The sequence below is a fragment of the Budorcas taxicolor genome, chromosome 11, assembly GCF_023091745.1.
Source record: "Budorcas taxicolor isolate Tak-1 chromosome 11, Takin1.1, whole genome shotgun sequence".
Taxonomy (NCBI): domain Eukaryota; kingdom Metazoa; phylum Chordata; class Mammalia; order Artiodactyla; family Bovidae; genus Budorcas; species Budorcas taxicolor.
Genome location: NC_068920.1, coordinates 66152625 through 66178084, shown reverse-complemented (window position 1 = coordinate 66178084; position 25460 = coordinate 66152625). Strand labels below are relative to the sequence as shown.

Here is a 25460-nt window from a genome sequence, read left to right as displayed (position 1 = left end):
TATCATTTCTTTTTTCCTTAAACTTCTGACCCCCTTAACCCATTTTGCCCATGCCCCACCCCTCCTGTGACCTCTGGCAGCAACCAGTCTGTTCTCTGTGATCAGTGAGGTTTTTATTTGTTCGTTTGCTTTTAGTTTTGCTTTTGTTTTGTCACTGTTTTTTTAGATTCCACATATAAGCAAGATCATACCGTCTTTGGCTTCCTCTGTCTGACTTATTTTATAGATTGCGTTTCTTTCAAAAAGCCCAGTTTTAATTTTTGTGGCTTGACCTTTTTTAGAAGGAAATCATGTTATGTGTCATCTTTGGGGACTTGTCCACTTCCTCTTACATCAAGACTCCTCTACATTCGTTTGACTGCTGTGTAATAGTTCAGTCGACTCGTTCGCTCTCCTGTTGATGAGCATTTGGTTTGTTTCCCAATTTTGCTGTTATGAATATTCACATGTGTCTCCTACTGTGCACGTGGAGCTGTTCTCTTGGGTGTGTGTCTGGGGGTGAATTTGCAAGCTGATGGGTTATTTGACATCATTTTCTGAAATGATGGCTCCCGTTGGGCTCCCATTGGGCACCCATGGGCAATTCTGTGAATTCCAGTGATGTTTCCAAAGCACTGATATTCACTGCTCCACTGAATATTCTTGGCTCTCAACTTTTAACTTCCCTGCCCATTTGTTTCATTATGACTTCAATGTATTGGTGTTTCTCTTCAAAGATAGGTTCCCCAAGGGTACAACTCAGTGTCTCAGGAGGGCTCAGGATGGAGCTTTTATTTTTATTTTGTTTTACTTCTTTGGGTACTAACCCTTTTATCCTTCCCTGCCATTATGTTGGTTTCATTTAAAGCTTGTGGTCAGCAAAAGTTTTTTTTTTTTATCACTATTTTTAATCACCATTTTTTTTTAACACACGAATTAGAAGTAAGGTGGCTCAGTGATGAAGAATCCACTTGCCAATGCAGGAGACACAAGAGATGCGGCTTCAATTCCTGGGTTGGGAAGATCCCCTGGAGTAGGAAATGACAACCCACTCCTGTATTCTTGCCTGGGAAATCCCATGGACAGAGGAGCCTGGTGGGCTACAGTCCTGGGGGCTGCAAAAAAGTCAGATAACACTGAGAGACTGGGCACAGGCCTCCCAAAACTGCTTTGTAAACTGTAAAACACTCCAGATAAATAGAATATTTTGTCCTTGTTATCAGATTGTTGTCAAGCAGATGGGTGTTGGAACCCAAGAGTGGCTGTTTCCTTATTCCAAGTTGTAGCTTCTTAGTTCTGACCTGCTGAATCTTCTAGACTCAGAGTCATCCAGCTGTGTCAGCTGCTGAAGCTCACACGTAGCCCTCCCTCAATAAATCAAAAGTGATGTGGGCACGAATGAGGTGTTAGGCTCTGGAGCTCCCTGAATGTCTCTGGGTGAGGTCTTCCAACCCACCAGGAACTCCCCAGCTGTCTTATCACTCAGCCCACATTTTGCCCTTTCATCACTCAACATATTGGGACACTTCCTCTTAGGCTTTTGAGTCTGGGCATCCTGGCACTACAGCACTTTCCTTATCTGGCAGCCTTATCAGATGGGAGTGGGGTGACTTGAGCTTGACACATTTGGGCTCTGGATCATCCCTGCCTCCTTTTTTAAGAAACCTAAGGCTTCTGTTCAAAACCTCTCTTCGATTTCCTTCTCAGTCGTTTCTCATCCAGGGTGGTCCCACTGCGGTGTTCCAAAGAAAGTGTTAAAAAGAGCCTCCGGTATGATCGTGGGCATTTGTCCAGTGTTTTTGATCTTCCGACTTCCTTTCAAATCCATCCCCCAAGACACTGGGGTCCTGGCTTTCAGTTCCTGTTGGGAATTTGCCCAAAGAATGAGCCAGTTCAGTGGTGCTGGTCTTGGAAAGGGACTCTGAGTTGCTGAATCTGTGACTCAAAGAAGGGAGAGGAAGGGGAAAAGGATGTGATCCCAAAGCTTGTTTACAAGAGAAACAGCAAAATACCCACTTCTCACTTCCTGCCTCTTCCCCTGGGAATGGAGTTGATTCCAGGTTCCACACAAGTTCCTGTGCAGATGTTGGGGTGTTTCTTGCTCTGCTCCACAGTCCCGGGTACATGACGGGTCATCTCACTCCCAGTGCAAGTAACAGGCTTACGAGGATGAGGAAACTTCCCGAACGCTGACTTCATTTTTTTTAAAGTAACATTTCCTGATGCTTTTCTGATTATGAATAATACATTCCCTTAATAGAAAATGTGGAGATCGAGAAACATGTACAAAAGAAGAAGGCAAATGTTGGCCATGGCCTCATTGTCCAGAAATGCAGCCTGACCTCCCTAGAAACGTTGGGTAATACAAAGCCCCATTGTCATTCTGGTTTACCAAAGGGTACCTGTCTAACAAGGTCCAGCCGCATGTGACATCCACACACTCGGAGTTAAAGTGGAATGGTTTCCCCAATCCTCCAGCAAGGTTTCTCATGAGCAGACTACTAGGAATGGGGACCTCCTTTTCCTCCCTCCCCTCTCCCACCACCTCTCTGGGTTTTGGGAGAAGTAAAAGTGGACGGAAAATTTCTGCCACACATCTTCACATTTGGGGGCTAGGCAGACCCTTGTCTCCTGGTCCCCCAAGGGGCATCTGCAGAGCAACCCTTGAGAATGTTCTAGAATGCATCCCTGGCTTTAGTGAATGACTCATTCCAAAGCCTGACTGCCCATCCTGGGGCCTTGCTAGGCAGAATCTGGGCCTTCTCACCTGTCAGCTCTGTTTTTTTAAATGATTTTTTTGTTTAATATGGGCCATTTTTTAAAATTTTCTTAAAAGTTTTTAATTGAACTTGTTACATTAATGCTTCTGTTTCATGTTTTGGTTTTCTGGCAATGAAACATGTGGGATCTTAGCTTCCTTACCAGGAATCAAACCCACATCCACTGTATTGGAAGGTGAACTCTTTACCACAGGACTGCCGGGGAAGTCCCCTACCTGTCAGCTCTTTATCACTTGTGGCCAGCGTCTGGCTGTGGAAACTTCTCAGCCATTTTTGTCTTGAACAGGCTGTGGGTGTGTTGGAGCCAGGGCAGCAACCACACTCCTCAGCCTGCCCCCAAAGCCACTGGCCAGCTGTCTCTCATTGACTTGGAGTCCTGTACCCAAGCCAGACGTTGAACGCAGGGGCCTCAACATCAGTCCTTGATGCTAATTCTTGAATCTTCTTCCCCAGGGTCTGAGGTAATTGGACTACCCCATCCTACCCACTCTTCACAGGTCAAGGGGTGATCTGAGGGAGCTCTGATGGAGAGGCTCTGAGGGAGCTGTGAGCAAGATAAGGTCTGCAGGAGTGCTGAGAGAGCAAGGCTCTGAGGGAGGGAGGGCTGGCTGAGGGAGCCAGGCTTTCAGGGAGCTCTGAGTGAGAGGGTCTGAGGGTCTGAGGGGGCTCTGATCCAGAGACTCTGAGGGAGTGCTGAGAAAGGGAGGCTTTGAGGGAGCTCTGATCCAGAGAGGCTCTGAGGGAGCTGTGAGTAAGACAGGGTCTGAGGGGCCAGTGTGGGAGAGAGACTCTGAGGGAGCAAATCTGGGGGAGCACTGAGGGAGGGAGAGTCTGGGGGAGCACAGCTCTGGGGGAGTCCTGAGGGAGCACGGCTCTGGGGGAGCTGGAGTGAGGGATGGGCTGCTGGTCTGAGGGAACTCTGATCCAGAGAGGCTCTGAGGGAGCGCTGAGTGAGAGAGGGTCTGATGGTCTGAGGGAGCTGTGAAAGAGAGAGACTCTGTGGGAACTCCTGAGGAGGGACTTTTTTGAGGCAGCTCTGATTGAGGGAAGCTCTGAGGGAGCTGCGATGAAGAGGCGTCGGGGGAGCTCTGAGTGAGGAAGGGTCCTCGGAAGCTCTGAGAGGAAAAGGGTACGAGGGTGAGGGAGCTCTGGAGGTTAGTTGGTCGGAGCTAGTTCTGAGGAAGAGAGGGTCCGAGGGAGCTCTGAGTGAGGGTGGGTCTGAGGCAGCTGTGAGGGAGGGAAGCCCTGAGGCTCTGAGGGAGGGAGCTTCCGAGGGGGCCTCTGAGGGAGCCTCTGAGGGAGCTCTCCTGTCAACGGTTTCATGTCTGTTTCAGTTCTCCTTCCTTGATTGGGCCTCATGACTTTGATGTTAATTGTGCCAGACCGAAAGCAATTATACTCCAATTAAAATATATGTAAAGTAAATATGGAAAAAAAATAATGTTCCAGACCTGCCCTCCTCTCCCTTTCTGTGCCTCCACACCCGGTCCGGCGGGGCGAGGGGAAGTAGGGGAGCCTTCCTATAGGAAGAGGCAGGCAGGAGAAATGTTTCATGACATCCAACCCTCCCACTTGGAAGCTGAGAATAAAAGAGAGAGGAAGGCAGACCCAGAGACGTAGAGAATATGGAAGAAATCATTACATGGCCGCCTGGAACATCCTGCCCTCCGGCTCTGTAGTTTTGTAATTTTACCAGAACACAGGATTTCCCTTTCCAACAGTCATGCACTTAGGTACTATGTTTGTCACAGACCTTTAGACAGAACAGACTTCTGGTTTTTAAAAAATATAATTGGTCATAAATATCATATCAGTGCTAACAGAATGTACATCAGACGGATAGTGGGTAGGGAGGGAGGTGGGAGGGAGGCTCAAGAAGGAGGAGACATGTGTATACCTATGGCTGATCCATGTTGATGTTTGACAGAAACCAACACAGATACTGTAAAGCAATCATCCTTCAGGTAAAAATAAATAAATTTTTTTAAAAAAGATAGTGGGGATGGGGACTTCCCTGGTGGTCCAGTGGTTAGGACTCTGCCTTCCCAGTGCAGGTTTGATCCCTGGTTGGAAAACTAAGATTCCACAGCCACTTGGCATGGCCAAAAATAAATAAATAACTGATGGGGAGATGAAACATTGAGTCAGAAGTAGCTCTCATTTAATATTTTATAACATTTGCTAGCCAAATCTTTCAAATGAAAAGTAAATGAATAAATTTTAAAATGAAAATGCCAATCACATTGGAAAAAGGAAAGTAGCATGATGGACTATTTTGCAGTGTTAGTAATGCCCTGTTTTTAGAGGATTTTTAATGACAAGGGGAAATGTTTACAGTACAAGGTAGGGGGAAGAAAGTGGGAAGCAGAGCTGCTGACACAAGAATTGTGACGATGCCAGTATTTCCAGTGTAGACTTGCAGAATCCACTCACACAGTGAGGCTTTGGGAAAAAGTCAGGAATGAACTGCGTTGGAGTTTACATGGTGGTTTCCTTGGAGTGCTGTGTTTTCTTCTTTATACTTGTCTGAGTATTCCAAATTTCATTTATTTATATTTTATTTATGATTAGAAAAGAGGGAATACAGTTTAAACATGGCAAGAGATGAAGCTGAAAGTTCTATTTCTAAATTTTAAAATTGCAACTTTAAATCTAACTTATTCTTTTAGCTCGTGCACTTGGTTTTCCCTGATCTTGGCACCCGGAGGCTGGGAACGAGAGGCAGTGCCAGGCAGGTTGATCATTTTGGTTTTATTCTAAATGTTAAAAACACACATTTTGAAAAATCACAAAATGGATGACCAAAAAGTGCAAAACTAAACAAACTATAAATAGCAACTCTTCCCAAAGAATTCCCATAATTAAATGAAATTCCCAGTGCCTGGTACAATTCAGGTGATGCCAGAACCGAATTTGAGTCTCTGTTTTCTCAAGAGATTGTGTTAAAGTACAAAAGTCACAGTGTATTTTTCTGTTTCAACACTTTCAGTGTTTAGACATGTAAATGCCTAATAGTTAAGTAATGATAGCCCTAGAACAATAAAACTATTTTAATTACTGTTTGAACTAAAATTGCTAAGTGTTCCATCTAATTCACATATTTGAATTATATTCAAGAGACCAAGGTACCCAGGTGATATTTTTAACACAAAAGGAAATTCCAGCATTATCGGGTGCATCCTGTTATAATTATCACTCAGTTATCATTGTTACTTGTTGTTTGTTTTAAATCAAGAAAAGTCAGGAGAAATCAGTGAGAGCCAGAAATCACTAAGAAGGGACAGAAGCCAAGTTAGGGAAGGACTTGCCACCCATGGAGGAGTTGAAGGCATGGGAAGTGTTTGCCAAGTTAAGCATTGGGCAATAGTTAATTTGAAAAAAAAAAATGTGTTGGGCTGCTATGAGCCCATACAAGCTGCTGCCTTTCCTGGGCTTAGCAGAGGAGGAACCAAACTTCCTTCTGGGGGTTTGAGAACCTGAGTCCATTCAGCAGAGGGAACACTGGCCTTGGTCTGCATTTCTTTGAGAAGGTCAATGGCAGAGACGACAGGAGGCTTTCCCTGTGGCATCTCTCAGATTCAAGTGTCATAAGTCGGGAAAGCAGAGGAGGACATACACGAACTTGTTTCAGAGCCGATGCATGTGAGATAGTAGGAAATGGTCCACCTACCAGAGCCTGGTCAGGCTGAATGACTGACTAGCTTTTCCTGCTAAATGGGGTCAATGATGAAACCCAGAGAACAGCTCTAAGTCTTCCTTGGCTAGTCTGTCCTGTCTCTTCTCTAAAGCCCACTTAGTGGTTTGATACCATCTTTAAGACCGTGTTTATTTTTCAGGTATCATTACGACGGAATCTGTATCAAGAGAAGTTCTTTCTTCTATGCCCAGTATTGCTACCTTCTGGGTGAAAAAAGGTGCCCCAGGTTAGTACCTGTCACTTAGGTATTTTGGTCTTGGTCACAGCCTGATTCCTATTAGGACCATTGGTACTTGCTTTGACTTGAATTGGCTCTTTGGCTGTTGTGCCATTCATCCTTCTTAAGGATGGAAGCATGCACGTCACATCAGCACGCCTCTGACATGGACAACGTCAATCTCTGGCAACATCGTCTGCCAGAGAAACGTGTACCGCGTTCATTTCCTCAGTTACGGATCATTTTCATCATCATCTCAACGGCCAGGGCCATTTTGCACCGTCTTTGTTCTTCTCCTCTGTCAAATTTGATAGAATTGGCCACGTCCTTCTTGAAATTTCCTTTAGCCCTCAGGACTCTGCGTCATCCAGTCCCTTCCCTAGAATGAGCCCTTCTTGGTCTCCTGACATCTCCCCTCCCCACCAGGACAGGCATCTCCCAGAGACCGGACGCTTCATCATTAATGACGCTTTTCCTACACTTTGACCCCAGGACACCGCATTCTTTTCTTTCACCTGCTGCTCCCTCCATGGACGAGTCCTCCTTCTGAATCACTTCTCCTGCTCCTCATCTCACCCACCCCTGGGGATGTTCTATTTGGCCGTCTCCTGGATGTTTCCATGCAGGGGACCCACTGGTCCCTCCCACTGAAGACGCAGAACTTTAACTTCATCACTGAAGACGTAGAACTTTAACTTCATTCTCTCCCTCCCGTCACCTCTGCCTCTTGACGCCCTCATTTCCATCTGTGATCCCAAAAGATAGAACCTATGCAGAGGGTCACCCCACAGCCCTCCCTGACTCCCCGGGTTACAAGTCCTGTTAATTCTCCTCTCCTGGATCTCCTGATGGCTCTTCCTGGCTACAGGTGTTTCCTGTATGTCCTCACGATGTCATCTCACATCGAGATTATTTTCATGGATCCTGTGTAAGCTCCCTCCCTTCACCTCACCACTGTATGAACACAGCCATGAGACTAACCTGCCCCTAGTTCTTCAGTTTTTCTCTCTCTTGCTCGGAAATCTCAGGAGCTTGCTCTTACCTCCTGTGTAGAGCCTACAGCCCCCCTCTTCCCAGACTGGTGACCGTCCCCAGCTCCTTCTGTAGGCACTTCTCATCCACGTTGCCAATTTCTCCCGAATGCACAGCCTTGGTGTCAGCCATGCTCGCTTTGCTCTGAGGACATCAATCAAATGCGTGTCTGTCTTGGCTCCCCATCAATGTAAGACGTCATTCCTTCTCTCTCAATCCAGCTATCAATCCAACCGCTTGGATGAATTCCCAGGGAATTACAGAGTGGGGTGGGGGGTGGGGAAACCATCTCAAAGGGTTCCATACTGTGTGATTTCGTTTATAAAACATTTTGAAATGACAAAGTGTTTTTTTCCTTTCTAGTTGAAGGGTAGTTGATTCACAATGTTGTGTTAGTTTTCAAGTGTAGAGCAAAATGATTCACACACACACACACACACACACACACATTTTCATAGTCTTTTCCATTATGGTTTATCACAGAATATTGACTACAGCTCCCTGCGCTCTACAGCAGGACCTTATTTATCCATCCTATGTATAATAGTTTACCTCCGCTAATCCCACCCCCCAAATCAATCCCTCCCTCACCCTCCTTGTCTTTGACTGCGTCAAGCCTGTTCTCTATGTCTGTGACCCTGTTTGTGTCTTGTAGATTTGTTTGTTTGTGTCATATTTCAGGTTCCACAAATAAGTGATATCATGTGATATTTGTGGAATGGCAAGTTTCTGGAACGGAGGACGGCTTCCTCCTTGCCGGGAGTTAGGGACGTTGGGCGGAGGGAGCAAGAGATGGTGCAGCCACAGTCCCCTTGCGATGAGACGCGCACTGTGTCTCAGCCGCGGTGCCGGATGCAAGCGTTTCCATAGGCGGGCTACATGCCCACGTGCAAAAATGAGTTTAAGTAAGACTTGGGAAATCCGAGTGAGATCAGTGAATCTGTATCAGTGTCAAAACCCAAATTGTGATATTGTACTAGAGATTGGCCAGGATGTCACCATTGGGGGAGATCAGGCAGAGGCAAAATGGAGCTCTCTCAATGATTATTTTATTTTTTATTGGAGTCTAATTGCTTTATAATGCTGTGTTGGTTTCTGCTGTACAATGAAATGAGTCAGCCATAGGTATTCATATGTCCCCTCCTTCTTGGACCTCCCTCCTTTCCCCTCGCCCCATCTCCACCCCTCTAGGTCATCACTGAGTGGAGTCCGAAAAAGAAAAACAAATACCGTATATTAACACATATATGTGAAATCTAGAAAAACGGTGGTGATGAACCTATTTGCAGGGCAGGAGTAGAGACACAGACATACAGAACAGACATGTGGACACAGCAGGGGAAGGGGAGGGGGAGTGAACTGAGAGAGGAGGACTGACGTACAGATACTGTATGTGTGTAAAACAGACAGCTGGCGGTGGGGGGGGCCTGCTGTTAGCGCAGGGAGCTCAGCTCGGGACCCTGAGTGATTTCTTACCCCTGCTACCTACATTACAATAATGAATCAAGCCTGACCCTTCAGTCCAGGAAAACACGTGATGGCAGGTCCTAGGAAGTGGCCAGTCTTCCCCTGCCAACGTCTTCTGCTGGCGTCCATTCCCGCTTCGGCAGTTAGAGTCCAGATTGTCCCTGAGTCTCAGAGCCCTCCTCACTCTGGCCTCTGTGTGTGTGTGTGTGTGTGTGTGTGTGTGTGTGTGTGTGTGTTGGGGGCTGGGGGGCTGGACAGGTAGCACAGGTGTTCACCTGTGCCCTAACCAAGCACTCCCCCTCTGTCCTCACACACCTGGAAGTAGGCAGGTCACTGTGTCCGCCCAGGGCACACCCTCAGGTCCCACTGTTACAAGCTCACTAGCATTCAGAACCCGGAGGGGATCCCCCAGCCAACCACAGACCAGCATCTTCCTTGTTCCCCAGAGTGACGGCTCCAGTGAGCCAGGTGTTTCTCTGAAGGTGCAGGCAACTGAGGTCTGATTAGCACTTTCCTGCTAATATTTGCCTCTGGAAGGAAAAGGCATCTGGATTTTTCAAGGGCATCTTGTGTTGTTGTTTTTTTTTTGTCTGGACCTCATGTTAAGGAAAGAAATGGAAACCGCGGATGAGAGCATCAGCATAGAGATTTGGCTGGGAGCCAGGCTGGTGGCTTTAAGGGACTCTGGGGGCTTTTTACTTTCTCATCACTGCCACCACCAGGCACTGCAGAAAAAGCAGGTAATCTAATCACAATCAGTTTAGTCTTGAGATAAGCCCCTGTCTCCTCCCTGTCTCCTCATACCGTCCCTCGGAGCCCTTTCAGAGGAGAAACTCTACTGTCAGCTCTCTGCCACCACCCACCACGCCCTGTCCCTGACGCCAGCGGCTTAGCAGGAGGACAGGATCCCTAGCCAGGCACATCTTTCACTGGACTCCTCACAGGTGGCCCAGGAGCAAGCAGCCTGGGAACCCTGGTGTCTGCAGCGTGTTTTCCCTGGAGGTGAGGGGGGCCGGGCAGGGGTGGACAACCATGTTGTGGTGGGTCCCACTGAAAACTGCTGAGGCAGCATTTCCAAGAAGAGACCAAGATTTGATTTGCAAAACCAACGAGCAGCTTGAGGCTTTTTTTTTTTTAAGGAAAATGACTATAAATATGTAGCGTGTGCCAGATGCAAAGGAGCCCTTTCCTAACTCCAGGGTACTTCTGCCCTGCTCCCCTCTCCAGGGTAACGTCTTTATACAGGGAACAGACCTCCCCAGATCCCAGTCTTGTTTAGCTGGCAGCCGGACTGAGCTCTGGACCAAGGTCTAAGCGCTGACCTAGAAATTCTTGGAGGATGGAGGCCAAAGTATAAAATGCTCTGTTATCGTCAGGGGAAGGGGAGGGAAATGGAGAGAGTGTGTGTCGTTGTCACATCTAGAGAAACAGCTCTGCTTAACGTGTTTATTCTCTACCTCCTAAACACCATTCCTGGCTGACATATCACAAGGAAAACTCTGTCATTTTCCAAATAGATGAGACCCTGGTCTATCTAATGTGACTTCTGGGGTTAGTGGGACAGAGGCCCAGGTTTCTCTCAGGACATATGAAAACTAGCCCTTGCCCTCATCCATCCCCCAGTCCACACACGCGCGCGCGCACACACACACACACGCACACACACACACACTCTCACTCACTCACTCACTCACTCAGCTTTTCCAACTTAGCATATTAAAAGCCTGTAAAAAGCTTCTAAAATGGGGCCTTCCCGAGTCACGCCTGCCTTTGTTCTCTGTGCCTTTGTTCCTCTGCCAGCTCACGGAGCTCAGGGGGCTGCCTGGCAGCCTGCAGAACCCAGGACCTTGGGTCCATGGCTGGCTGGTTGTGCCCAAGGGAGCAGAAAGGCTCCGGTTTATCTTTCACATTCATCACCCTGGGAGGGCGAGTTCAAGGGAGCCGTCAGCCAAGCGATCGTGGGCACCACAGACCCAGAACATCTCGGTGACTTCGTGGAGTCTTTCCCGTGGAGTCCACGTGGCCCCAGCACCTGCAGGAGATAAACCCTCCTGGGGCCAGCCCTCCCCCAACAGCAGGGCTCTGCTGAGTCCCTGGCGGCCTCCTTCTCAGGTATAATCAGGGGTCCAAGTTGCAACCCGCACTTGGGCCGTGTCCACCCTGTGCTTTGCAAGGCTGGTTGGAACTTGTTAAGGTGTTTTGTTTTTTTTTTAAAAAAATAGGCATTACCTGGTTGTTGTCTAGCAGCTCACAAAACATAGGTGTGGAGGATCCCGCCCTGGACTGCACCCTTGCTGGGGGGAGATTTGAAAAGCAGATGAAGCTCCCAAACCATCTTACCTGTTCAAAGCACCCCTCACATCCTCCTCTCCAGCCCAGACGCCCAGACAAGGTGGCATGCCATCTGCCGAGGAGGCCTGGCTTCCGGTTGCTGTTTTCCCTTGTGAACGATAGACTTCCAGCCGTTTCAAAGGTGTCCCGTTAGATCATCATTTTGTAATTAAGTTGCCCATAAAAATCTAATGGGACTAGAGTTAAGCAATGTAAAAGCAACAGCCCCCAACACAGAAAATAAGGAATCCATGCCACTCAGCCACACTCAGCCAATCCAGTTTAAAAAGAAGGCTGTTCTTCCTAAATGGGAAAAGAATGAAAAAGAATAGAGACATGTATGTGTATAACTGAATCCCTTGGCTACACACCTAAAACTAACACAACTTTGTTAATCAACTATGTGCCAATATAAAATAAAATAACCAGTGAGGACCCACTGAATAGCACAGGGAACTCTGCTCAATATTAGTAATAAGCTAAATGGGGAAAGAATTTGAAAACCAGTAGACACATGTATATGTGTGCATATATGTATGTCTATAAAACTGAATCACTTCGCTGTATACCTGAAGCTAACACGACACCGTTAATCAGCTATACTCCAATATAAAATAAACAATTTTTAAGTTGTTCTTTTCCACTTTGTTTCAAAACCCTCGCATCTTCCTTTGCCCTCCTCGTGTACATTATTTATTATCACACATATGTGTGTCTTACAGCAGTGGTCCCCAACCTCTTTGGCACCAGAGACCAGTTTCATGGAAGACAGTTTTTCCATGGACTGAGGTGGGAGATGGTTTCGGGATGGTTCAAGCGCTCTACATTTCCTGTGCACTTTATGTCTATTGTTATTGCATCAGTTACACCCCAGGTCATCCAGCATTAGCTCCCGGAGGTTGGGGGTCCCCTGTCTTAAAAGAGGAAGAGTGGAAGAGGAGGTAATAGTGATGAAGATGTGAAGTCAGAGCTGGGTTTCTGGCTCTGGGAATTGTTTCTTGTTTCCTGTACGTAACTGGGGAAAATAATGAATTATTATCCGCTACCTAATGGATCGTTGTGAGGAGTAAGGGGGAGTGAATAAGGCACTTAGCGATGCGTAAATGCTCAGTATATTTTAGTCGTTAGTGTCATTGTGTGTGTGCTTAATGTAATCAAAAGTATATTAAATAAGGCTTTTTGCAATCATAAGACCTACCCTGATATGAATACATACATTGACTATTTAACTTAAGGTGTAAAAGTATTAAGTTGATAAAAAAAATAAAGTGGGAAAAAAATATATCAAGTTGAGAGGCTTCCTTGGTAGTCCATTGGTTAAGATTCTGAGCTCCCAATGCCGGGGGCACGAGTTCAGTTCCTGGTTGGGGAACTAAGACCCCATATGCAGCATGGCACGGCCTAAAATTTAAAAAACAAGTTAAGGGTGTCTTACCCAAGTTCATTCCCTGGGTCAGGAAGATCCCCTGGAGGAGGGAAATGGCCACCTACTCCAGGATTCTTGCCTGGAAAATCCCATGGACCGAGGAGCCTGGTGGTCGCAGGGTCAGACACAACTGAGCAACTAACACACACTGCTAACCAAAAACAGAGTCGTTGATTCATGTTCTTTGAGTAAAAATGGAAATGAAGTCCTTCAACGATGAGAAGATGAAACACCTTCCCTCCGCAGTCTGAGGCTGAACAAGTCCGGGACGTGAATTCGGTTTTATTACATTTTTATCTTCTTACCTTTGTAATTGCTTCACGTTGTTGTTTCACTGCTGTTAGAATGATTTGCAAGGGCAAATGATGATGCCAAAATGATGCAAATGAAAGTCTGGATTAATGACAAATGATGTCAGAACCTGAGAATGTGGATGCAAATTGTAGTTAAGCTAGAAGAAAGTTATATGCCAGAAAGCGTATTAAGCTAACACAACACTTGAGATTTTCCGAGGAAAGGAAAAAAAAAAGGCTGAGTCGTGTGGCATATAATCATGTCCAGCCCTCTTATGCTGGACCCTTTTTAGCCAAATTGATCGTAAAAGCTAATTAAAGTCAAATGTGTTTTTTATGTGTCTACACTGAAGCAGACAGTCTGCAGGACCCAGGAGGGACCCTGACCTTCCTCTGACCTCCTTTGTGAGGCTGGGAGAATCCTCTAACCTTTGTGCACACCCTGGAGACTTTGAGCAAAGGTTACAGGCTCTGGGGGTTGGAAAAGTTCTTTTAGTGGTGGGAGATTGTTATTGTTTAGACGCTAGTTGGTATCCAACTCTGCGACTCCATGACCATAGCCTGCCATGCTCCTCTATCCGTGGAATTCTCCAGGCAAGAATACTGGAGTGGGTTGCCATTTCCTACTCCAGGGGCTCTTCCCAACTAAGGCATGGAACCTACCCCTTCCTTCCCCTTCACTGGGTGGAAAATTGAGGCTCTCAGAGCTCAAGTGGCACTAGAAAGAGCAGCCAAGGATGCCTGTCCTGTTGTGGAGTTAGCTGCTGCCTCCTTCCCAAGCTGGCCCTCCCCTGTCCCTCAGCAGTTAAATCTTAACCGCCTGGGCCCTGCCTGTGCGGACAGCCCACAAGGAAGCCGAGTGACCTCTCCGGGCCTCTCACCTCCAGGTAACCCCTGCGCCCTGGCTTTGCTTCTGTTGTGGTGATTTGACACCTATTTTGTTGCTGTTCAGTCAGTAAGTCGTATCCAACCCTGCAACCCCGTGGACTGTAGCTCAGCTGGCTTCCCTGTCCTTCAGTATCTCCCGGAGCTTGCTCAAATTCATGTCCATTGAGTCGGTGATGCTGTCTAGCCATCTCATCCTCTGTCGCTCACTTCTGCTGCTGGGGAGTTGGCTCTTTGCATCAGGTGGCCAAAGTATTGAAGCTTCAGCTTCAGTATCAGTCCTTCCAGTGAATATTCAGGGTTGATTTCCTTTAGGATTGACTGGTTTGATCTCCTTGCTGTCCAAGGGACTCTCAAGAGTCTTCTCTAGCACCACAGTTTGAAAGCATCAGTTCTTCAGCGCTCAGCCTTCTTTTATGGTCCAGCTTTCACATCCGTACATGACTGTTCGAGAATGGACTGACCCAAACCTAAGATCAAGGGAGAGCTCCTGGGACTTTAGAGAGGCTTGGAGGGGATGAAGGACCTTCCTGTGTGAGGTAAAAGCCATTTTCCTCCACTTCCTTCTGACTACCACCATCCCAGGCCATCCCTGCCTTGAAGACCGTGCACTTGCATCCAGAAGCAGAAGCAGAGTGTTGGTCTGCTACCTCACACCACATGCACAGAACTGAATCTATTCTCCATGATGTATAGAATCTTTTCTCCAAGGTGACATGTGAACCCACTTGGTGTGGTGACATGGACCTTACATATTATTCCTTCTCAGTTTCCCTGTTCTGTGAAAGTGCCCTGCCCCATCCATTGACTCAGAGGATATTATCATTTCTGAGTTGATCATTTTCAAAGCTCCAAATCAGAAAATAGAAGACTTCATCTGCATAATGATTTTTCTTTTCTCACCAAAGCAAGTTCTAACCATGAGGATATCATATTCTTGCTTCTGAAGGGAATAAACTTTTAAAAATAAATTTGTGGTTGTCACAGTTATACAAACGAATTTAAAAAAACCTTAAGCAGGTGATAATCAGCAGTTGTGGAGAGAAACTTGGAGGAGGGTTTTGAAATCAAAGTTGTGTGTGTGTGTGTATGTGTGTGTGTGTGTGTGTGTGTGTGCTGTGTGCTCAGTCGGTTCCGATTCTTTGCAACCCTATGAACGGTATTCCCCACCCACAAATAACCTCACTGCAAAAGAACCTTTATGCCTGAGCTCAGAAATAAGGTTCTAACTAAAATTATTTCTCTCTTATCTATTATGTCACAGTGGAGACATTGTTGCCTTTGAAAAGTCTACTAATTATAACCGCATTCTCCAAGAAGAAGGAGCAGTGAGTGTTGAATAAAATAGATTTGCTATGATAGACCCTGAAATATTCAGTAATTGTTGAATTAGATGCAGTTCTTTTCCTGTGTATAACGTTATTACGGGCAGCCCTTAGCCACTCACCCCCCTGATCCTCAAGGTGATGCTGGCTGGTAATGAGGGAGCATCAGGTGAGGAGGAAGCTGGTGGCTGCTCTCAGTGAGCGCAGTGCCCATGGGACACAGGCGGGGTGGCGCTCCTAGCCCTCAGGGTGGGGAGGGCAGTTCAGAAGACCTCTCTGTCCTCCCGTGGCTTGTCGACAGGAGCCTACTGCAAACCCACGTGGACGATCTGCTAAGCAAATTGAGTAGCTCAAAAGTGAATAGCTCAGTGAGTAATTTAGAAAGTCTCAGAGTGCAGAACCAGAAAGCCAAGGAGAATATATTGACCCTGGAGCTGTGCTGCCACAGAGCAGGCCATCAGGTTGGAGAGGATGGAGGGGGCTCCCCTGACCCAGGTGCAGTCTACAGGGCAGGCTATGGGGCTCAACTTCCAACTTCCCAGGAACGCTCTCTCCTACTCTATTAGAATGGAAACTATTCAAAAGATGTCAGGGAAACCCTGAAGAAATCATTTCAGTACAGTCCTTCATGCAAATCAGGAGCAGCCATGCCTCCCCTTGCTCCAGGGTGGGAGTAGGACAGGCAGGTGAACAGCAGTGTGGCTGACACAAGGCAGGAATGTTGAGTTCACTTTCTGCCACGTTGCCTTTTTCCATTCTTAATGAAAATGTTTTGCACTCTGTAATCTGTTCTTCGAAAGGAAAGTCAGTGCCCCTCACTTTCCTTGTTCATTCGGCCCTGAGATTTTATATATGACTGACCATTTCTGTAATCCAGGGACGGTGACCCAGATAGGAGATGGTTGTAGTTCAAGGGCGGACCACCATGTAGACAAGCATTGTAGAATGCGTTTATGGCATCGGATTTTTCATAGGTAGTCTTTTTATTGTTTGTTACTATACAGCGTTTGTGGGCTTCCCAGGTGGCACTAGTGAAGAACCCACCTGCCAGTGCAAGAGACAGACGTGGGTTTGATCCCTGGGTCGGGAAGGTCCACTGGAGGAGGGCTTGGCAACCCATTCCAGTATTCTTGCCTGGAGAATCCCATGGACAGAGGAGCCTGGTGGGCTACAGTCCATGGGGTCCCAAGGAGTTGGACACGACTGAAGCAATTTAGCACGCACACACACATAGAGCATTTGTAATGCAAGGCCATTTTGAAATATTAAATATGCGAAATATTAAATCCTAATTGCTCCTTGATGACCAGAGAGTATAGTCTTATAGAGGAAGGTTAGTATTATTTGCAATGAAACAAGAGGGAATGGTTGCTGGGATCAAGAAAGTCCCCAGGGGTGTGGATGAAAGATTAACCTATAGCAGCAGTGAATAATTATTATCTGACTTGAACAAATAATCTGTGTGAAAATGGTTTTAGGGTGACAATCATTCACCGATCAAGACAGAACCTGTTGGATCCCCTTTGTCTGAATTCAGGAGATGTCCATTCTGGGAGCAGGAACTGGCAAAGAAATACTCCTACCACATGGTAGGCTTGGGACTTCCCTGGTGGTCTAGTGGTTGAGAGTCTGTGCTTCCACTGCAGGGGACATGAATTTGATCCCTGGTTGGGAAGTTGCACATACTACACAGTGTGGGAGAAAAAAAAATTTTTTTAACGGTAAGTTTGCACACATGAGGGAGACTAATGCTCCATGCCTTGCTGCCTGGGGATGTAAATGGCTTCTCAGTCTGCCAGTGACCACAGTTGTACAAAATGGACTAAGATTTGCCTTCTGCCAGGCCCGTGAGGACTGTCATTCCCTCCTGGGCTGGGTGATGGTCAGGAAATTCAGGGCTTCTCCTCATGCCCTATAAAAAGACTCCACCTGGGATCATGTCACATTCTAGAATAAGGGTCTCCATCACAGAGCAAGAAACAGGTCTGTGCATTTTCTAGCAGCTGGGTCTGGGGGCATGTAGAAGGGGAGATGGGGCTTTAGAGGGAAAGGTGGCAAAGATCGGTGGTCTTTAGAGTGGGTGGTACAGACCCGGAAGTAAATGTTATGGCATCAAAAATGAAGCGACTTCAATTTTAGTTGAAGAAGTGAACTCGCTCAGTCGTGTCCAATTCTTTTCGACCCCATGGACTGTAGCCTACCAGGCTCCTCTGTCCATGGGATTTTCCAGGCAATAGTGCTGGAGTGGATTGCCATTTCCTTCTCCAGGGGATCTTTCCGACCCAGGGATCGAACCCAGGTCTCCCACATTGTAGACAGACGCTTAACCTTCTGACCCACCATGGTGGTCACAAGTTATGCATTACTCCACATGAAATGAAAATGTCGCTCAGTCATGTCTGACTCTTGTGACCTCATGGACTGTACCCCACCAGGCTCCTCTGTCCATGGGATTCTCCAGGCAAGAATACTGGAGTGGGGTACCACTTCACATAACTATCAGTAAAAACACACGGCCCCAGGAAAGAGTTTGGCTAATGTCACAGCCAGATAATATTATTATAGGCCTGCAATGCAGGAGACCTGGGTTCAATCCCTGGGTCAGGAAGATCCCCTGGAGAAGAACATGGCAACCCACTCCAGTATTCTTGCCCGGAGAATTCCATGGACAGAGGAGCCTGGTGGCCTACAGGCCACGGGGTTGCAAAGAGCCAGAGACAGCTGAGCAGCTGACACACACTAGGGCCTCGGCAAGGTCTGTGAGAAGCAGGTAATGCTAGAAGTGGGCTGCAAGCTGAAACGACTCTGTATTCTCCTAGGTGACCTTTCTTGCTGATGAATACTGCAACTGCTGTCAAGACATTTTGCAACATGTGAGGAACCAAGAACTCGAGAGAGTAGGGTTTTATCTACAAAACGCAAGCATTTATGATTTGTTCTTAACCTTTCTGCTTGAAAAGACCCCTCAAGGGATGTGGAGCAGGAATTCATCGCACTAAAGTGCTTAGAATGCAGCTGTTTTATAGTCAGTGAGCTCTTGAAGGTGATATTTTTATTCAGTTTAATCATCTGGAAATTTTCCAAGGTGCTCATATGGATAATTTTACACTTTAAATATAAACTCAGCTATTTTTAGATCCTCATTCCAGCTGATCTGAAGTAAAGTGCTGATGGCTCAGTGATAAAGAATCTGCCTGCCCATGCAGAAGACGCAGGAAACACGGGTTCTATTCCTGGGTCAGGAAGATCCCCTGGAAAAGGAAATGGCAACCCACTCCTGTATTTTTGACTGGGAAATCCCATGGACAGAGGAGCCTGGTGGGCTACAGCTCATGGGTTCCCAAAGAGTTGGACACAATTTAGCAACTAAAGAACAACAGCTTTATTTACATCGGGATTCTCAGTGATGGTTTTCAGAGCTGTTACTGATACATGCTAATGCATGGAGAAGGTGATGGCACCCCGCTCCAGTGCTCTTGCCTGGAAAATCCCATGGACGGAGGAGCCTGGTGGGCTGCAGTCCATGGGGTCGCTAACAGTCGGAAACGACTGAGCGACTTCACTTTCACTTTTCACTTCCGTGCATTGGAGAAGGAAATGGCAACCCACTCCAGTGTTCTTGCCTGGAGAATCCCAGGGACGAGGGAGCCTGGTGGGCTGCCGTCTATGGGGTCGCACAGAGTCAGACACGACTGAAGCCACTTAGCAGCAGCAGCAGCAACGCACAAGACAGTTTGAAGCAGGGTGCTCTGACATGGGAATCATCAAGAGTGGGTTGTATTCTAGATTTGTCCATGAAAGGCATGAAGAAATCTTTTAGCCATTCTATCTTTTACCATATAAAATGAAAATCCAGAGAAGCAAGTGCACATTTAAATGAAAGGTCTTCTGAGGCTTCAGTGTTCTAAGCACTTCCGCTTTGGGAGATAATATTTACCCAGCATGAAGGCATTTCATGCTTTGTAGAAAACATTGGCCTGAAGGAGGGACCAGGCTGTCTTCAGAGTGACCGCTGGCCTATTAACACCATGTTATAAACACCCCCCAAGTTGAATATCCAATCCACTCCTTCTTGTCTATGATGCTTCATCAAGTACAAATTGAATACGTACCCTGTGACCAGCACCGTATCTGGAACAAAGAGGGTACTCCCTTGGAGTCTTGAAAAGCTGATAGTCTGGTACTGAAAGGAACAGTGTAAGCCACTGAGTGTGATACAGTACAGAAAGTTCTAGAACACGGTGTGATTGGACTGTTCTCGGCTCCCAAGGGAAGAAAAAGAGAGACGCCTGGAGAAGTTTCCCTGGAAGAGGCCATGTTGCCGGCGAGTCTCATAGAAAAGCAGAAGTCCAACAGACGCTACATGAGGGAGAAGAGGGATTCTGGGAGGAACACATGGTGCACACAGAGGCAGAGGGTGGTCACAGGCGTCGCAGGACAGGAAGGTCGCTAGGACCGGATTTATTATCTCACTGGCCCCGTGGGAAACTCTGACTTACTGAGAAGACGGTGGGTTGGCGGTGACATCAGATGCCATATTATGGGAGCAGAGGGTGGGGAGGAGGCTTTGCCACTGTCAAGGTGAGAAGGAAGGAGGGCTGGGTCAGGAACAGTGACAATGACATCAGAGAAAAAGAGGGACAAATCAGAGAAATATTTCTGTAGCAGGCGAATCGGGATGGATGACTCGGAACATGGGAGGCGGGACGAGGGGTGGGCTGACACAGTGCTGTCTCATCCAGACCCATGAGCCCCAGGAGCCTCCAGCCTGGGAGTCAAAGGATTACTCCACCCTGCTCAGCCCGTTCTTGTCTTTCTCATTAAATACCTGAGTCTCTTTGGAGATGTCTTCTTTTGAACAGAAATTTGAAGAGATTTTCAAATCAGGTACTCCGGGGTCAGCACTCACAGCCTACACAGAAGAGACAGCGTCAGAGTCTGGGGTTCTTGGAGTACCTGGAGTCAGTACTGTGTTGCCTCAGGATATCTGAGCTGCAGAAATCTCAGAAGGCCAGAGTCTTCATGAGCTGGCAACTCAGATGGGCCACCAGATCCACATGGGAGGAAATAAAGAAAGGGCCCTGCCATTTTGTTGCTCAGCAGAAGTCTTTAAAGAAGGCTCCTTAGGCTCGGGGAAGAATGGACACATGTATACGTGGCTGAGTCCCTTTGCTGTCCACCTGAAACTATCACAGCACTATTAACTGGCTAGACGCCAATACAAAATAAAAAGTTAAAAAGATGCAGCTGGCTTTCAGGAGGGGCACTCAGAATAAAGTGGCAAATACACTATTTATGGAATTATAGGCTCTTTTATCAAGGTTTATAGCATTAACCCAGATCATGATAAAATGCCATTTCACTTTAAAATGAATAAATATTTTGCTGATAATAAAAAGAAGTACCCTTTGTAGAATCACACTGGCTCCCTTTAGCCGGCTGGCACTGTCCTTAGTCAAAGCTATGGTTTTTCCAGTAGTCTTGTATGGATGTGAGAGCTGGACTATAAAGAAAGCTGAGCACCAAAAAACTGATGCTTTTGAACTGTGATGTTGGAAAAGACTCTTGAGAGTCCCTTGGACAACAAGGAGATCCAACCAGTCCATCCTGACGGAAATCAGTCCTGAGTATTCATTGGAAGGACTGACGCTGAAGCTGAAACTCCAATACTTTGGCCACCTGATGCGAAGAGCTAACTCATTTGAAAAGACCCTGATGCTGGGAAAGATTGAAGGCAGGAGAAGGGGACAACAGAGGATGAGATGGTTGAATGGCATCACCGACTCGATGGAGATGAGTTTGAGTAAGCTCCGGGAGTTGGTGATGGACAGGGAAGCTGGGCGTGCTGCAGTCTGCAAAGAGTTGGACACGACTGAGTGACTGAACAGAACTGAACTGTCGTAGGTGAATTCCAACGTGATGTCAAGGAGGAGGCAATATATCTTGGGTTATATATGGTTACACGTCTTCCTGAGCTGAAAGTAATTGAAGGGGTCAGTCAGTCACTGAAAATGTATTCTGAGCTCTGCTTTGTGCCCCCAGGGCCCGATCTTCCTCCTACTGTAATCAGTAGAGCCCCCTTGTTATGATAATCAGCCTTCTTTCTAGAAAACTGCCTCAGGACCAGTCTTCCACCCACCCAGCAGGTGCCCTCTGATGGATGCAAAATCACTCTAAAATACAGCTTGGGAGACCTTCCTTATTGCTCCAGTGGCAAAGACTGTGTGCTCCCAAGGCCGGAGGCCTGGGTTCGATCCCCGGTCAGGAAACTAGATCCCGCAAGGCACACTAAGAGTTTGCATGAAAGTGGAAGTGTTAGTCGCTCAGTCGTGTCTGGCTCTGCAACCCCATGGACTGTAGCCCGCCAGGCTCCTCTGTCTGTGGGATTCTCCAGGCAAGAACGCTGGAGTGGGTTGTCATTCCCTTCTCCAGAGGACCTTCCCAACCCAGGGATCGAACTTGGGTCTCCTGCATTGCAGGCGGACTCTCTAACATCTGAGCCACCAAGAAGCCCTAAGCATTCACATGCTGCAACTAAAAGATCCTGTGTGCCACAACTGAGACCTGGAGCAGGTCTTAATTATATTATAGATAAATTTATTGTTTATTAAAAAATATCATTTATAAAGCCTGGAAAATCCCATGGACGGAGGAGCCTGGTAGGTTACAGTCCACAGGGTCGCAAAGAGTCGGACTTTGACTGAGCAACTTCACTCACTCTATTTAGTAATTAATAATGAGATTTACTTACTTAGATAAACATTTTTAAAAGTAAAATACGATACATTAAATACAGCTTGGAAAAGCCGACAGGCAAAGCTTTCCATGGATTGGAATGAAATTCATCCAGTTACCGTTCGGGGTTGATGAACTGCCTGTGGAGGACTGGTCTCACCAGGCACAAAAGCAGGGCTCAGAGCTATGTTCTGTCCCTCATGTCAGGTGGAGGACTTGCTGATGTCCTTCTGGAAGTCTCTGCAGCAAGACACAGTGATGCTCCTGTCGCTGCCCAACGTGTGCCAGCTCCTTAAGAGCTACGATGTGCAACTGTACAAGGTAGGCTGTTCCTTCCAGGTGCTGGCTTGTGTCCTGTCCAGAAGTTGGCACCCAGTGCTGGGGGCTTCCCAGGTGGCGCTGCTGGTGGTAACAAACCCACCTGCCAGTGCAGGAGACACAGGAGAGGTGGGGTTGATCCCTGGGTTCAGGAAGATCTCCTAGAGAAGGAAATAGCAGCCCACTCCAATACTCTTGCCTGAAAAATTCCATGGACAGAAAAGCCTGGCGGGCTACAGTCCATGGAGTTGCAGAAAAGTCAGACATGACTGTAGCGACTTAGCATGCTCACACTGGGGTTAGAGCCACCGCCCTCACCCTCTGGGGTGTCCATGGATCTCAGATCTTCTGAGCAATCAGTGGTGGGGCCAATGGACCAGGAGCGTTAGCTCTTTCCCTCAGACTCAGTTTTCCTTTCTGAATTCACTGAGAATCCGAGTGACCTCGTGTAGAGAAAAAGCCAGTGAGTGTGATACAGTATGGAAAGTTCTAGAATACAGTGTGATTGGACGGTTCTGGGCGCTCAAAGGAAGAACAGAGATGCCTGGAGGGGGCTACCCAGAGGAGGCCGTGTTGCCGGCAAGTCTCGCAGGAAAGGAGAAATTCTACGGACTGGACACAGAGGAGAACACACGTGGAGGAACACGTGGGGCAGGCAGAGGCAGAGGGTGGCCACAGGTGTCACGGGGCAGGAAGGCCGCTGTGACCGGACTTACTGCCTCACTCGCCCTGTGGGACACGGACTTCCTGAGGAGACGGTGGGTTGGCAGTGACACTGGATGCTGTATTTTTGGAGCAGAGGGTGGAGAGGAGGCTTTGCCACAGTCAAGGTGACAAGGGAGGAAGGTTGGATTGAGAGATCCGATGACATCAGTGAGAAAGATGGACAAATTAGAAAGAGGGATGGACACAGCGTGACTGGGGGGTCCAGTGACTCAATTCAGTGAACCCCAAATTGAGTCAGAGTCCTTACTCTGATATTTTAACAAAAGAGGACTTTTAAAAATAGGTAATTGGAGTCGTTGCTTTGGATTGTACACAACTTCTGGGGTTTGTAGGTTTGTTTTTTGAACTCTTTGTCTAGAATGATTAATTGTGGTTTGGGGTTCAATTACATATAATTTCTAGAGTGAAATGTACTTTCCTTAAGCTTGTCATGAACTTTTACCTTTTATTTTATATTTGTTTTTAGGGAAAAAAAAATCTAGGGCTTCTAAAATTTTTAACACAAAGGTTGAAAACTTGAGGCTGGGTTCAGCCCTTAAATATTTTGGTTTGACCTCAAAACCAAAACCAGTCTCAGCCAGCATTCATGTTGTATGCATTTGTGAATCTGTCCTCAATATTTTGAAATCTTTCAGAGTTCTGATTCCAGCCTCTCCAGCCTGCTCTCCTGCCCAGTGGGCAGCAGCCAAGGCTACGTGGTGGCTGCATCCTTAGCTGGGTGGGGGCCCCTCTCTCGGGCTGTGGCTCACGTGACCCCTGGCCTCTTGTAACCCGAGGCTGCCCGCACTGGCTGGCGGCCATGTGTCTTATCACTTCTGTTGCAGGGAATTGAGGACGTTCTCCTCCATGACTTTTTGGAAGATGTTTCTATTCAGTATTTGAAATCTGTCCGGTTGTTTAGTAAGAAATTCAAGCTGTGGCTCCTCTCTGCTCTGGAAGGCTTTCCAGCCCTCTTACAGATCTCCAAACTCAAAGGTGGGTTTCCATGGAGAACGTGGATTCTGTGAATTCCACGTGGGGTAGGTCGTCTCCCCTCTACTGCAGCCTGAGGCGTATAGGATCTTAGTTCCCCAGCCAGGAATCAAACCCGCACCCCCTGCCATGGAAGCATGAAGTCTTGACCACTGGGCTGCCAGGGAAGTCCCCCTCTCCCCTCTGGTGTCACTTTGCCCTCGTGCACTGAAGTGCAGTCCACAAGTCCTGGCCGCTTCGGCTTTCTCAGCTTTTCCTTTAATGCCCATAAGGGAGGCATGTGTTGATCCATCCAAACCCTCTTGCTGATTCCCCAAGCAGCGCCAAGGGGGTGGGGAGGTAGAAAAGGGCAAGGGGGAGGCCAACCAGCTCCGCCATCCTTGGCTCACTGCCCACCCAAGCAGGGCCAACGAGCTTCCTGGCCTCTCTGTGCTCTGCTCAGGCCCCACGAGGCTCCAAGAGTTTCGCTCCCTACTTAGAAATTCCTCCCAAGGCCCAACTTGCCCACACTCCAGGCCTCCAGACGTTCACGCCCACGTGGAGTGTGAACGCAGGAGGCTGTTGGTCTGCTCAAGCCTGCAGTGGCCGCTCCAGGCCTTTCTGAAGCTGACTGTTGGTGTCCCTTCGACACCATGGCCCTCATAAACTCCAGCACACGCCCTCTGGATGGACAGTGTCTTTTATGGTCCTGGAAATACCCTTGTTTCCCCCTCCTGCCTTTGTGAGGTTCTCCATCATCGCCTCTAGCTCTCCCCGCCCAGCCCCACCCTTCCTGGGCAGCTCAGGCCTCTCCCAGCGCCCAGCCCTCCCCACCTATTCCCCTCCGTGCTGCAAGTCCGCCTCCCTGGCACCCTGTGTGTGCCATCTCCCCCGAGGGCCCACAGAACGGGCCATGCCTTATCTTCACCCCCTGGCACCCCCAGCACCCCTGGCTGCACTGATCCCTGTTTGACCCATTTGGAAACTCACAGGCCCAGGGCGAGTGATCACCAGTCAGGAATGTGGCAGGAAGGGTCACCCAGAGAGAACAGTGAGGTCTGGTGTGTGCTGGGAAAGGGGGCCCAGGACAGGGGTCCCGTTTTCCGGTGGCCGCTTCCCCACCTGCCCTCATCCTGCCCTCCGGCTCTCATCCCTTCCCCCCAGGCTCTTCAGTAGCTTCCACTCAGATGGTCCTGCCTCCAGCCTCACTCTCCTTGGTCACACGGCCCTCCCCTCCCATCACCCCCAGCACCTCTGGCTGTGTTGATCCCTGTTTGACCCACTTGGAAACTCACAGG

The 25460-nt window shown here is 47.8% G+C and overlaps 1 protein-coding gene across 1 annotated transcript in view; it reads left to right on the top strand.

Annotated features, from left to right (window-relative positions):
- Positions 1 to 25460, top strand: part of RFX8 (regulatory factor X8) — a 52377-nt gene that overhangs the window by 8823 nt on the left and 18094 nt on the right. Inside the window, 7 exon segments of the mRNA XM_052648728.1 lie at positions 5429 to 5490; positions 6596 to 6682; positions 15372 to 15435; positions 16911 to 17021; positions 18252 to 18329; positions 22375 to 22488; positions 24036 to 24186. Of these exon segments, the coding sequence (XP_052504688.1) occupies positions 5429 to 5490; positions 6596 to 6682; positions 15372 to 15435; positions 16911 to 17021; positions 18252 to 18329; positions 22375 to 22488; positions 24036 to 24186 (667 nt within the window).